Source organism: Salmo trutta, chromosome 18 (genome assembly GCF_901001165.1).
Source record: "Salmo trutta chromosome 18, fSalTru1.1, whole genome shotgun sequence".
Classification (NCBI taxonomy): Eukaryota; Metazoa; Chordata; class Actinopteri; order Salmoniformes; family Salmonidae; genus Salmo; species Salmo trutta.
Genome location: NC_042974.1, coordinates 20910911 through 20923226, shown reverse-complemented (window position 1 = coordinate 20923226; position 12316 = coordinate 20910911). Strand labels below are relative to the sequence as shown.

Sequence of the window (12316 nt, the reverse complement as noted above, 5' to 3'; positions counted from 1 at the left end):
ATAGAGAAACCTGTTGTCCAAACCTACAATGGCGCAGCTGTAAAGGAATGTATCTGCTATTTGTATTTACAGCTAAGTCCCCTCATGTTCCCTGATTAAGGGGTGATGACTACTCCACTCCACTACCATTGTCAACTTTCTCCTGACATGAACTGAAGCACGACGTCTGATGTGCCCGCTCATCCACTGGCACATTGAATGTTTCCCTTCAAAGCACTGCGAGTACCCCATCAGTTTTCTCTCATTACTATATGTAGAGTCAATCACATTATTACACATCAACGATTTTACTCCTTGCTTTGACTAACTCATTCTTAGCTCTTTTGTCTAACTGTGTAGTGTCTTGTGTTATTGGTTGTCCTCCCAGTAAAATCCTGTCCTGCACTGGTCAAGCCTCTGAACACCTCAACTCATGCCTCATATCCTCACTGCTTTGATCCCTTTCCAACACTGTAAGTAGCCCTCTCATTCCCCATAATATTGTACTATAAATGTCTTTATTAAATGCTTTAGGTTAAAATAATTAGTCTTTGATGATTTTTTTTTAAGCATACTTTGTGGTCTCTCTCTCTCTCTCTCTCTCTCTCTCTCTCTCTCTCTCTCTCTCTCTCTCTCTCTCTCTCTCTCTCTCTCTCTCTCTCTCTCTCTCTCTCTCCTCTCTCTCTCTCTCTCTCTCTCTCTCTCTCTCTCTCTCTCTCTCTCTCTCTCTCTCTCTCTCTCTCTCTCTCTCTCTCTCTCTCTCTCTCTCTCTCTCTCTCTCTCTCTCTCTCTCTCTCTCTCTCTCTCTCTCTCTCTCTCAACAAGTATTTGATAACCTGCAAAATCGGCAGGGTTTCCTACTTACAAAGCATGTCTGTAATTTTTATCATAGGTACACTTCAACTGTGAGAGACGGAATCTAAAACAAAAATCCAGAAAATCACATTGTATGATTTTTAAGTAATTAATTTGCATTTTATTGCATGACATAAGAATTTGACCACCTACCAACCAGTAAGAATTCCGGCTCTCACGGACCTGTTAGTTTTTCTTTAAAAGCCCTCCTGTTCTCCACTCATTACCTGTATTAACTGCACCTGTTTGAACTCATTACCTGTATAAAAGACACCCGTCCACACACTCAATCAAACAGACTCCAACCTCTCCACAATGGCCAAGACCAGAGAGCTGTGTAAGGACATCAGGGATAAAATTGTAGACCTGCTGGGATGGGCTACAGGACAATAGGCAAGCAGCTTGGTGAGAAGGCAACAACTGTTGGCGCAATTATTAGAAAATGGAAGAAGTTCAAGATGACGGTCAATCACCCTCGGTCTGGGGCTCCATGCAAGATCTCACCTCGTGGGGCATCAATGATCATGAGGAAGGTGGGGGATCAGCCCAGAACTACACGGCAGGACCTGGTCAATGACCTGAAGAGAGCTGGGACCACAGTCTCAAAGAAAACCATTAGTAACACACTACTTGAGCAGGCAAGGTCCCCCTGCTCAAGCCAGCGCATGTCCAGGTCCGTCTGAAGTTTGCTAATGACCATCTGGATGATCCAGAAGAGGAATGGGAGAAGGTCATGTGGTCTGATGAGACAAAAATAGAGCTTTTTGGTCTAAACTCCACTCGCCGTGTTTGGAGGAAGAAGAAGGATGAGTACAACCCCAAGAACACCATCCCAACCGTGAAGCATGGAGGTGGAAACATCATTCTTTGGGGAAGCTTTTCTGCAAAGGGGACAGGACGACTGCACCGTATTGAGGGGAGGATGGATGGGGCCATGTATCGCGAGATTTTGGCCAACAACCTCCTTCCCTCAGTAAGAGCATTGAAGATGGGTCATGGCTGGGTCTTCCAGCATGACAACGACCCGAAACACACAGCCAGGGCAACTTAGAATGCTCCGTAAGAAGCATCTCAAGGTCCTGGAGTGGCCTAGCCAGTCTCCAGACCTGAACCCAATAGAAAATCTTTGGAGGGAGCTGAAAGTCCATATTGCCCAGCGACAGCCCCGAAACCTGAAGGATCTGGAGAAGGACTGTATGGAGGAGTGGGCAAAAATCCTTGCTGCAGTGTGTGCAAACCTGGTCAAGAACTACAGGAAACGTATGATCTCTGTAATTGCAAACAAAGATTTCTGTACCAAATATTAAGTTCTGCTTTTCTGATGTATCAAATACTTATGTCATGCAATAAAATGCATATTAATTACTTACAAATCATACAATGTGATTTTCTGGATTTTTGTTTTAGATTCCGTCTCTCACAGTTGAAGTGTACCTATGATAAAAAAATTACAGACCTCTACATGCTTTGTAAGTAGGAAAACCTGCAAAATCAGCAGTGTATCAAATACTTGTTCTCCCCACTGTATATGTATATGTATATATATATATATATATATATATATATATATATATATATATATATATATATATATATATATATATATATATATATATACTGAATGTATAAAATATTATGAACACCTGCTCTTTCCATGACAGACTGACCAGGTGAAAGCTATGATCCCTTATTGATCCACTTCAGTCAGTGTAGATGAAGGGGAGGAGACGGGTTAAAGAAGGATTTTTAAGCCTCGAGACAATTGAGACATGGATTGTGTATGTGTGCCATTCAGCGGGTGAATGGGCAAGACAAAAGATTGAAGTGCCTTTGAACGGGGTAGGGTATTAGGTGCCAGGTGCACCAGTTGTCAAGAACTTCAAAGCAGTTTTTAAAAAAATTCTCAACAGTTTCCTGTGTGATTCAACAATGGTCCACCACCCAAAGGACATCCAGCCAACTTAGCCGAACTGTGGGAAGCATTGGAGTCAACATGGGTCCCTGTGGAATGCTTTCGTCACCTTGTAGAGTCCATGCCAAGACGAATTGAGGCTGTTCTGAGGGCAAAAGGGAAGATCTTCTTAATGTTTTGTACACTCAGTGCTATTTTTTTTTTTTTTTTACTTTCTTTGCTTTTGTGCCCACGGGTAAGGGGTGCTGGTGATCATCTTCTGATAAACGTGTCCTACCTTTGTTCATGTGTAAAGTATTTCCATGTTGCGCGACAAACATTGGCATCATACTTCCCTGTTTATCTATAAACATTGGCACAGCATCCTTCAAGAGAGCATAGTTGTCTTAGGCTATACCGCTGAAGGTTTTCAACATCTATACACACTTGAGCTTTGATCAATCAACCACCAACACAGCTATCATAATCAATAACTTGAATCTAGTCATTTCACATTTGCTGTTCCTATATCAATAAAAAAAAGACACGAGACAGATCACCAAAAACAAGAAAAACTTTACATAACGCAACTACACAGTGAGTGTTGATAGTGTGTTTATAGAAAAACAATCAACACTCACTACTGCGTAACAGTTCATAAACAGCTACCTGCATCACTACTGTTTGTTTAGTTTTAACCAGACAGGCAGAGGTGAAATATGGGAGGGTGAAACCAGGCACAGATCTGCTTACTAAGACTGTGTGACAGAATAGTTAAAGGTTAAATAAAAATACCGGTATTCTCTATATAAAGTAAAGAAAAGCTTTTACTAGGATTGCATAAACTCAAACAAAGTATTGCAATGTCACATGCAATTTGATTGTCCAATAAGTTTCAGTATGTTATATTTATTTACTCATGTGCCTCTGAAAGGCAAATACTAGGGCAACGGAGAAAGAAAGATAAAATATTTTAAGTACAGACTAAAAAGCACTCACTCACTTCCCAAAGTGTTCTGTTGCGAGTAGAGCAGAGAGTGAGCAGGCTTCTTCGTACACAGTCCTATTGGAACAGACAGAACACAGTCAACCAGTCCTGGAGTACAACTCCAACACTCTCTCACTACTGCTGCTTCAACTGTATACAACCACCCTAAAGCTCCTCTACAGGAAATAGGCTCTATAGTGGCTTAATCAATTACAACAGCGGACTTGTATATCTTGTACACTTTTAACTACTACTATTGCCTCTGGGTGCTAACTGCAGAGCTGTTAGCCTACTTCTCCTGTACCTGTTTGAGGCTCTGGAAGTGTGTGGAGGAGTAGAGGAGACATAACAGGAGAGAGAGAGATGGGGGGAGAGAGTCAGGAGAAGAGAGTGTGAGAGAAGAGGAAAGAAGGTAGAGTGTGTTGGAGACCATAGAGGAGAAAGATATCGGAGAGGTGAGAGGAAAAGGGGAGGACAGAAAACAATACTTTACCTGTTGTTCCTTAAGTCGAGACAGGAAAGAGGTGAAGCAGGAGAGTGAAGTATATACTCCAGGTGAGTTTGAGTGTGTCCTCTTCCTGGACAGGTTTGTCACCAATCTGCAAAGCACAGGTGTGTGTCCGGTCTCTACCCTGGTTCCACTAGTGTATGTGTTTGCAGGTGTGTCCCCGCTCTACACAGCACAGATGTGTGAGGGAGTGTGTTAGTCCCTTCCTTGAGAAACCTGATAGGTTGTACTATTGCTGCTATTAATTTGACTGCCTCTCTGCGAAATACTGACAAGAGGGAGGGAAGAAGGGATTGGGGAGGGAGAACGGGAGGGTCTTAACTGGATGAGAGAGACAGTCGGGAGGGAGAGAGCAACACACATACTTTGAGGAGCGGGTGTTTGCTTTTTAGCAGTGAAAGGCTACTACAGTATACATTGACCACAAACCCAAGTGGACAAAATTAAAATGTAAATGACAATGGAACATCGCCAGGAAATGTCAACTATAGCCCAACAAAGTTCAAATAGACTAAGTTTGAAAATGTGAACGTTACTTAGCCATCACTGTCATTTACCGGACATAGAAATAGATTAAGTATTTTTTTATATTTTAAGAAGGCTGGCCACATGAATTAGAACAAACAGGTAACTAACTGCTAAAACAAAGGAAACACCAACAAAGTGTGTTATTAGGGCGTTGGGCCACCACAAGCCCTCAGAGCAGCTTCTATGCGCCTTGGCATAAATTCTAAAAGTGTCTAGAAATCTTTGAGGGATGCGACACCATTCTTCCACAAGAAATTCCATCATTTGGGGTTTTGTTGATGGTGGTGGAAATGCTGCCTCAGGCGCCATTCCAGAAACTCCCATAAATGTTCAATTGGGTTGAGAGCTGGTGAATGAAAAAAAGCACTATTAATGCCATTATAAATGTTATACATGCTTATGACTTATGCTTGAATGCCTACTTTAAATAGTTATCTAATGAATTAATGCTTTTTCATGAAAGTTATTTTTACCCATTCATTCAATGGTGGTTCATCATGAAGAGCCTTTGGTTCCCTTTGGTGGTAATGTTGATGTGCGTGTCCCATTTTAGGTTGGCTTGGAATGTAAAAAAATAAATAAAATAATGTCTTGATCACATAAAAGCCATCAGCATCAATATAACAGTCCCCTACTGGAATTTAAGAGTTTATAACCACCATATAACCAGTAGATCAGGGCAATAAAATAATGTTTTAAAACAGAACATGATCGTTTTGTTTGAACAGGAGTTATGCGTGTTTAGTGTCATTTATAGAGCATCCTTACCTGAGGATATGTGACCCAGATGACAGGACACGCTTACCATCAAGATGGAGGCTGCATCAAATACAGACATTCGGTTGGACACTTCCATCATACCAAGTAGAAATGCTAGATAATAGAAATGCCATAACATTACATTTCCCTTCATTCAAAAGGCAGACAAAACTAATTAAATTCAGTCCAGTCTACATTACGTGTGACATATTATATCACACAGGCCTATTTTGCATGTTGTAAGATTGACTGTAATCCAAAGTGAACATGCAACTGCCTGTTATCTTTTATCATCGGGCCAGAGAGAGTGGTGGTACTGCACATTTGCATAGCACAAGAGAAAAACAGACATTCCATTATTCAAACTCAGGCATATGAAAGGCATTTTACTGTAGAAAACAGAATGGGGTTTACCAGAGCGCTGAAATGTTTATGTCAGACTGTTTCTCCTACACATCCCTGGGATCTCCCTCAGATAGATGGTTAGCTGGCACTGATCTATTTTTGGTTCTCAAAGTCTAGTTTTAAATTTAAGCTGTATTTTAAATAAGTCTTAATAGCAGAGTAGCTTACCACTTCCTGGCAAAGATAAACACTGACCTATCCTCTTAATGTGAGCCACGACCTCCGACTCTCCTCCATCTCTAAATTAAATCTTATTGGTCACATGCGTGTTTAGCAATGTTATTGCGGGTGTAGCAAAATGCTTGTGTTTCTAGCTCCAACAGTATCCTGCGTCTTGAAGTTCACCACCCATGGCGTCTGTTAATCAGTCTATCGCTCTACCTGAGCTGATCCGGATAGCCCATTTACACAATCTCCCAGCAGCCGCTGCTGCTGAACTTTGACCCTTCCGCCTCAAAAACACACAGGCCCTGTCCAGAAACAATCCCCCTTGCCCAATGGCAACTTTCACCTGTGCTAAATTCCCCCACCCTCCTCCTTAAGCACTCCTGTGGATCTTAAAAGTTTGGGATTCAGAACAAGTGAAAGTTGCCCATACGAACAGATCCAGGATCTGTGCATCTTCCCCCAATCCCAACATTAACCATTAGGGGTTTAAACCCAAAACTGACAGATCAATTTCTAGGAGTTTCATTGCATGCAATGTGGTATGACGTGGCTGATCTCTGGGTTGGCTTGTTCCTAAGAAAGATGGCAGCACTGTCACTGTCTGGTCTGCATCATACCAGAGGAAAAGCATAAACACAGGTGATGTACACTGTGTTCAAAACATTAGGAACACCTGCTCTTCCATGACAGACTGACCAGGTGAAAGCTATGATCCTTTATTAATGTCACCTGTTAAAACCAATCAGTGTAGATGAAGGGGAGGAGACAGGTTAAATAAGGATTTTTAAGCCTTGAGACATAGATTGTATATGTGCCATTCAGAGGGTGAATGGGCAAGAAAAAGTGTTAAGTGCCTTTGAACGGGGTATGGTAGTAGGTGCCAGGTTCACCGGTTTTGTCAAGAATTGCAATGCTGTTGGGTTTGAGTGTTTCAAGAACAGCAACGCTGCTGAGTTTTTCATGCTCAAGTTTCCTGTGTGTATCAAGAATGGTCCACCACCCAAAGGACTTCCAGCCAACTTGGCACAACTGTGGGAAGCATTGGAGTCAACATCTCTGTGGAAAACATTCGACACCTTGTCGAGTCCATGCCCTGACGAACTGAGGCTGTTCTGGGGGCAAAATGGGGTGCAACTCAATATTAGGAAGGTGTTTAATGTTTTGTACATTCAGTATAAAGATAAGAGTACAAGAGTATGAATGAGACGTTTTGACATTTCAGCTAGAGCCTCCCAAGACTGCCTTTAGCTGAAATGTAAATGATAAAAGGCTGCTTTATATTCCTAACCTTTTTTCATCTGCACTAAATGTACAGCCCAAAGGCTTGCTAATGCTATGCAGTCTGTTTCAGCATAATGGGAATCATACACTTGGCATAGGAGAGCTCGAGCCAGTACTTACACCGATCTATCATCCATGGAAATGTCAGTCATTATCAAGCCTAGTCATCATCTCCCACATCACATCTACTACAACCCCAAAATTAATCCACTGTCTTTCGGTACAGACGTGACATTTTAGAATGGAAATTGCATTCTAGTCTTGGAGATTTCCGTGCTAACATAAAGGGCAATTTACCCAAAGTCTGTCCGTCTGGCTTCAGCCTACTATCAAAAACACCTATTCTGCCACACAAAGCCAGCAGGTAAGTCTGGGGCAAATCCTAACTTCCCATTGACATCAATGTGTGGCTTAAGCGGAAGTTAGTATTTGCTCCTAATAACAGACAGAACAAGTGAAGAGCCTCAGTCAACTGCGCTTAAGTGAAAATGTATCTTTATTGATACCCTAACACAAATCAATGGCAGAAACTAGGCAAAATATAATATACTGTATATCAACACACCCCTATGATATGAGCCGAACGGGAACAGGTATGGGTACTTCACCACTCGGACTCAAATCACACCCTACTCCTTATATAAACCCAGCAAAAAAAGAAACGTCCCCTTTTCAGGACCCTGTCTTTCAAAGATAATTCGTAAAAAACAAAATAACTTCACAGATCTTCATTGTAAAGGGTTTAAACACTGTTTCCTATGCTTACTCAATGAACCACACACAATTAATGAACATGCACCTGTGGAACGGTCGTTAAGATGCCCAGGGTCCCTGCTCAATTAAGGTCACAGTTATGAAAACTTAGGACACTAAAGAGGCCTTTCTACTGACTCTGAAAAACACCAAAAGAAAGATGCCCAGGGTCCCTGCTCATCTGTGTGAACATGCCTTAGGCATGCTGCAAGGAGGCATGCAGATGTGGCCAGGGCAATAAATTGCAATGTCCGTACTGTGAGACGCCGCTATAGGGAGACAGGACGGACAGCTGATCGTCCTCGCAGTGGCAGACCACGTGTAACAACACCTGCACAGGATCGGTACATCCAAACATCACACCTGTGGGACAGGTACAGGATGGCAACAACTGCCCAAGTTACACCAGGAACGCACAATCCCTCCATCAGTGCTCAGACTGTCCGCAATAGGCTGAGAGAGGCTGGACTGAGGGCTTGTAGGCCTGTTGTAAGGCAGGTCCTCACCAGACATCACCGGCAACAACGTCGCCTATGGGCACAAACTCACCGTCGCTGGACCAGACAGGACTGGCAAAAAGTGCTCTTCACTGACGAGTCGCGGTTTTGTCTCACCAGGGGTGATGGTCGGATTTGCGTTTATTGACGAAGGAAGGAGCGTTACACCGAGGCCTGTACTCTGGAGCGGGATCGATTTGGAGGTGGAGGGTCTGTCATGGTCTGGGGCGGTGTGTCACAGCATCATCGGACTGAGCTTGTTGTCATTGCAGGCAATCTCAACGCTGTGCGTTACAGGGAAGACATCCTCCTCCCTCATGTGGTACCCTTCCTGCAGGCTCATCCTGACATGACCCTCCAGCATAATGCCACCAGCCATGTTGCTTGTTCTGTGCGTGATTTCCTGCAAGACAGGAATGTCAGTGTTCTGCCATGGCCAGCGAAGAGCCCAGATCAATCCCATTGAGCACGTCTGGGACCGATTGGATTGGAGGGTGAGGGCTAGGGCCATTCTCCCCAGAAATGTCCAGGAACTTGCAGGTGCCTTGGTGGAAGAGTGGGGTAATATCTCACAGCAAGAACTGGCAAATCTGGTGCAGTCCATGAGGAGGAGTTGCACTGCAGTACTTAATGCAGCTGCTGTCCACACCAGATACTGACTGTTACTTTTGATTTTGACTCCCCCTTTGTTCAGGGACACATTATTCCATTTCTGTTAGTCACATGTCTGTGGAATTTGTTCAGTTTGTCTCAGTTGTTGAATCTTGTTAAGTTCATACAAATATTTACATGTTAAATTTGCTGAAAATAAACGCAGTTGACACAGAGGATGTGTCTTTTTTTGCTGAGTTTAGTACACCACTTCTGACCAGCGCCATAGGTGGTGATGCTCTATTTAGGGAAAAGGGTGTGATTTGAGGCGTGCCCTCAATTTTCTATTCAATCACTCTGCAGAAGTGCTGGACTAGAAGATAGGGATGTTAGAGAACATGATTGGATAGTCAAACATTATACAGTTAAGTCTGGGTGGATTTAGAGAGCTTGAGAGGGTTGATCCTGTGGACTTGGGGGGCTGCTCAACTTGTCATGCAGCTCGGGAGAGACTCCTGGTGGTGAAACGTAGTATCTTCACCAACTATGCACAAAGAAACCAGAGGATTCATTCATCACTGTATTGACTTGACTAAAAATCATGTGACGATAACTATGAGAAACATATGCTACACCATTTGAAATTATTGCCCTTTTTTACTCTTCTCATACATCTGAATGTTGATAAAGTGACATTGGTGTGAGTTATTGACAAGGTAAAGTATAGTTTAGATGACATAGCCAGAGCAGCCCACCAACATCTGACATGGATATTGTACTTGAGCTTGTGAATTTAAGCCAGACAGACTCCACTGACATAGAAAAATCAATAAATTGTACGTTGAACCCAAATTCATAGGCAAGCTCATTGAATGTATTTTCCCAAACGGTTCAAAAAGGATTGTTTTTTTGTATCTTTACTTTAGAGAGATGCCTTAGATCAACACCCTAAGGCAGAATACATAGAATTACAATTATACAGAAACTACCTTTAAATATACAAGCACAAAGACACAAAACATGAGGGGGGGAAAAGCCCACAAAATAATTCTTAATACAAACCAATAGTATGTTGGGGATCGATATTTAAAAGGATCTTGCAAAGTAACTTCTTGGTCTGTAGCTTTCAAAAATGGTGATAAAATGTTTGGGAAAACAACAAAATGTTTATCTTAAATCTTACAATGCCTTGTCAAAATTGTCTTCAAATGTTTCAAGTAGCAAATTGGAGAGAAACAAACATTGTCTGAGGTGTGGACGCAAGGTACTGAGCAGATAAGTAGACAGACAGAGGATAGGGTGCCACTTGGGATGCAAGCCCATCCTCTAAGTGCACTACTTTTGCCCATAGCCCAATAGGTCATTGTCAAAAATAGTTCACTACATGGGGAATAGGTGCCATTAAAAGCACAGCCTTGAACACTAGAGGTGGCCTTTCCCTTCAGATCAGAAACACTGGGCTTCGTTATAACCATATCTGACACTGACAGGCTATATACTGATTCAGACATAGACAACACAATATTACATAGAAGTAGTAATCAATCACAATAATACAAATGATCTAACAGTAATAATTATACAGTTATATACCGTTGATTCTCCTCTCCAGTCACAGGTTTCTGAATCTTTACAATGTCTTCATATAAGCCATAATAAAAAAGAACAGAACACCATCAATTCATAAGAAAAATAGATTGAAGTTAGTGGAAAAAAGTGCAAAGAATATTCTGGGGTGTTTTTTACTTTGTTTTTGCTTGTCCGTTTCATTTTTAGAAATTGATATAAAAATAAAAAATTGAAATCAAATTAAAAACATAGAACATTAAAACCCACTTCTGTATGGCCAGGCGCTCTGGTCCAGGTGGGGAAGTAGGACCGCTCTCCAGTACCTCTCTGTGTGTGTGTGTGAGATTTGCATGTGTGTATGTGTTGCTTGTGTGTGTGTTGTGTGTTTAAGGTTTAGCGTAGTGGTTCTCAACTCCGGTCCTCAAGCTCCGGCAGTGTACAGGTTTTTGTTCCAACCAGGTCCTACAAAACAAATAATTTCGTTTTTAAAAACTGAACGTTGGATTTATGCTGTAGTGCACACAATACTTTTTATTCTGCTAAATCTAAGAGATAATAAATAAAGCTAGGTATTCCTTCCCTGTGAGGTGAGCACAACAGAAACAGAGGTACGTTGTCAAGGCAACACACCCAGAGACCCGAGGTTGGAACAAGAACCCGCCAATATGGCCGCGACGGCTAGCACTGTGATCATAAAAGGCAGAATCCAGCTCTGAATCAAACACTCTGACCGGTAAGCACACACACTAAAAGAGCAGAGTCAGGCTTAGCGCTGATAAGCGAGGGGAGCCAGGAGGAGAAGAGGGCCGGGGTTGAACACCACTGAGCATGTGCGAGAGAGAGCGTAAGTAGCGATTCATTCTGCAGGTATGGGTGCTGAGTTAGGGTTTATGGTTGTGGCTCTACTGTGAGGACTGGGAGTCGTTGTTCTTGCTGTCCTGGCTGTTGGGGGTCTTGTTGTTGTTCCAGGGCGAGTTTGCGCCCCCCAGGGCGGGGGAGCTGCCGAAACTGTCCTCGTCCTCCAGGCCCCCCCCTCCATTGGCCGTGTCGAACTGGCCATTCTCCAGCCGCGTGATCAGACGCTCATCCTCGTCTCCAAACTCCCCTCCCATCAGAGTGGGCTCGCCCACCATCATCACGTCCTAGAGAGGGACAGCAAGGGCCGGAACATTATCCCCACAACCATGGGGGAGAACCGAGCATGGTCGATCCCAAAGGACTTTGAAAATGGGATGGATGGGTCTGGGACTACCGTTGTTATTCGTAATGGTGAGTTTTGGGCTAGATGAGACTCATGGTGTATAAAGTGTTTAATATTTTACATGTCCTTGAAGGCCTAAAATTATATGGACAATTTAAAGTAAAGCTTTTTGGGACCTAATAAGGATAATTCATGTTTCAGTGTCTAATATTCAGTGACTGTCCATCCATGCTCACCCCACTTACAATCAGACATAACGCTGGGTTTCAGGCACCCAGCCCAAATATTCAACAACATCTACAACAGGCCCAATGCCAGCCTCTGTTCCAGGGATTTGGGTAAT

The 12316-nt window shown here is 42.8% G+C and overlaps 2 protein-coding genes across 16 annotated transcripts in view; both read right to left on the bottom strand.

Annotated features, from left to right (window-relative positions):
- Positions 1–5424, bottom strand: part of LOC115152984 (prominin-1-A) — a 37772-nt gene extending 32348 nt beyond the window's left edge. Inside the window, exons 1-3 of one of the 6 annotated variants that reach the window (XM_029697958.1) lie at positions 5223–5424; positions 4207–5095; positions 3729–3788 (exon numbers count right to left, since the gene is read on the bottom strand). The gene's annotated coding sequence lies outside the window, so the exon portion shown is untranslated. Of the gene's footprint in view, positions 1–3724; positions 3789–4206; positions 5129–5222 lie in introns of those variants that run through there. The other 5 variants (XM_029697957.1, XM_029697955.1, XM_029697959.1 and 2 more) reach the window with 5 other exon arrangements.
- Positions 5425–9448: 4024 nt separating this feature from the next.
- ldb1a (LIM domain binding 1a) overlaps positions 9449–12316 on the bottom strand; it is a 36644-nt gene continuing 33776 nt past the window's right edge. For 6 of the 10 annotated variants that reach the window (XM_029697945.1, XM_029697944.1, XM_029697946.1 and 3 more), the window contains one exon: positions 9841–11914. In XM_029697945.1, coding sequence (XP_029553805.1) covers positions 11675–11914 — 240 coding nt within the window. In that variant the 3' untranslated portion in view covers positions 9841–11674. Of the gene's footprint in view, positions 9748–9840; positions 11915–12316 lie in introns of those variants that run through there. The other 4 variants (XM_029697952.1, XM_029697954.1, XM_029697951.1 and 1 more) reach the window with 2 other exon arrangements.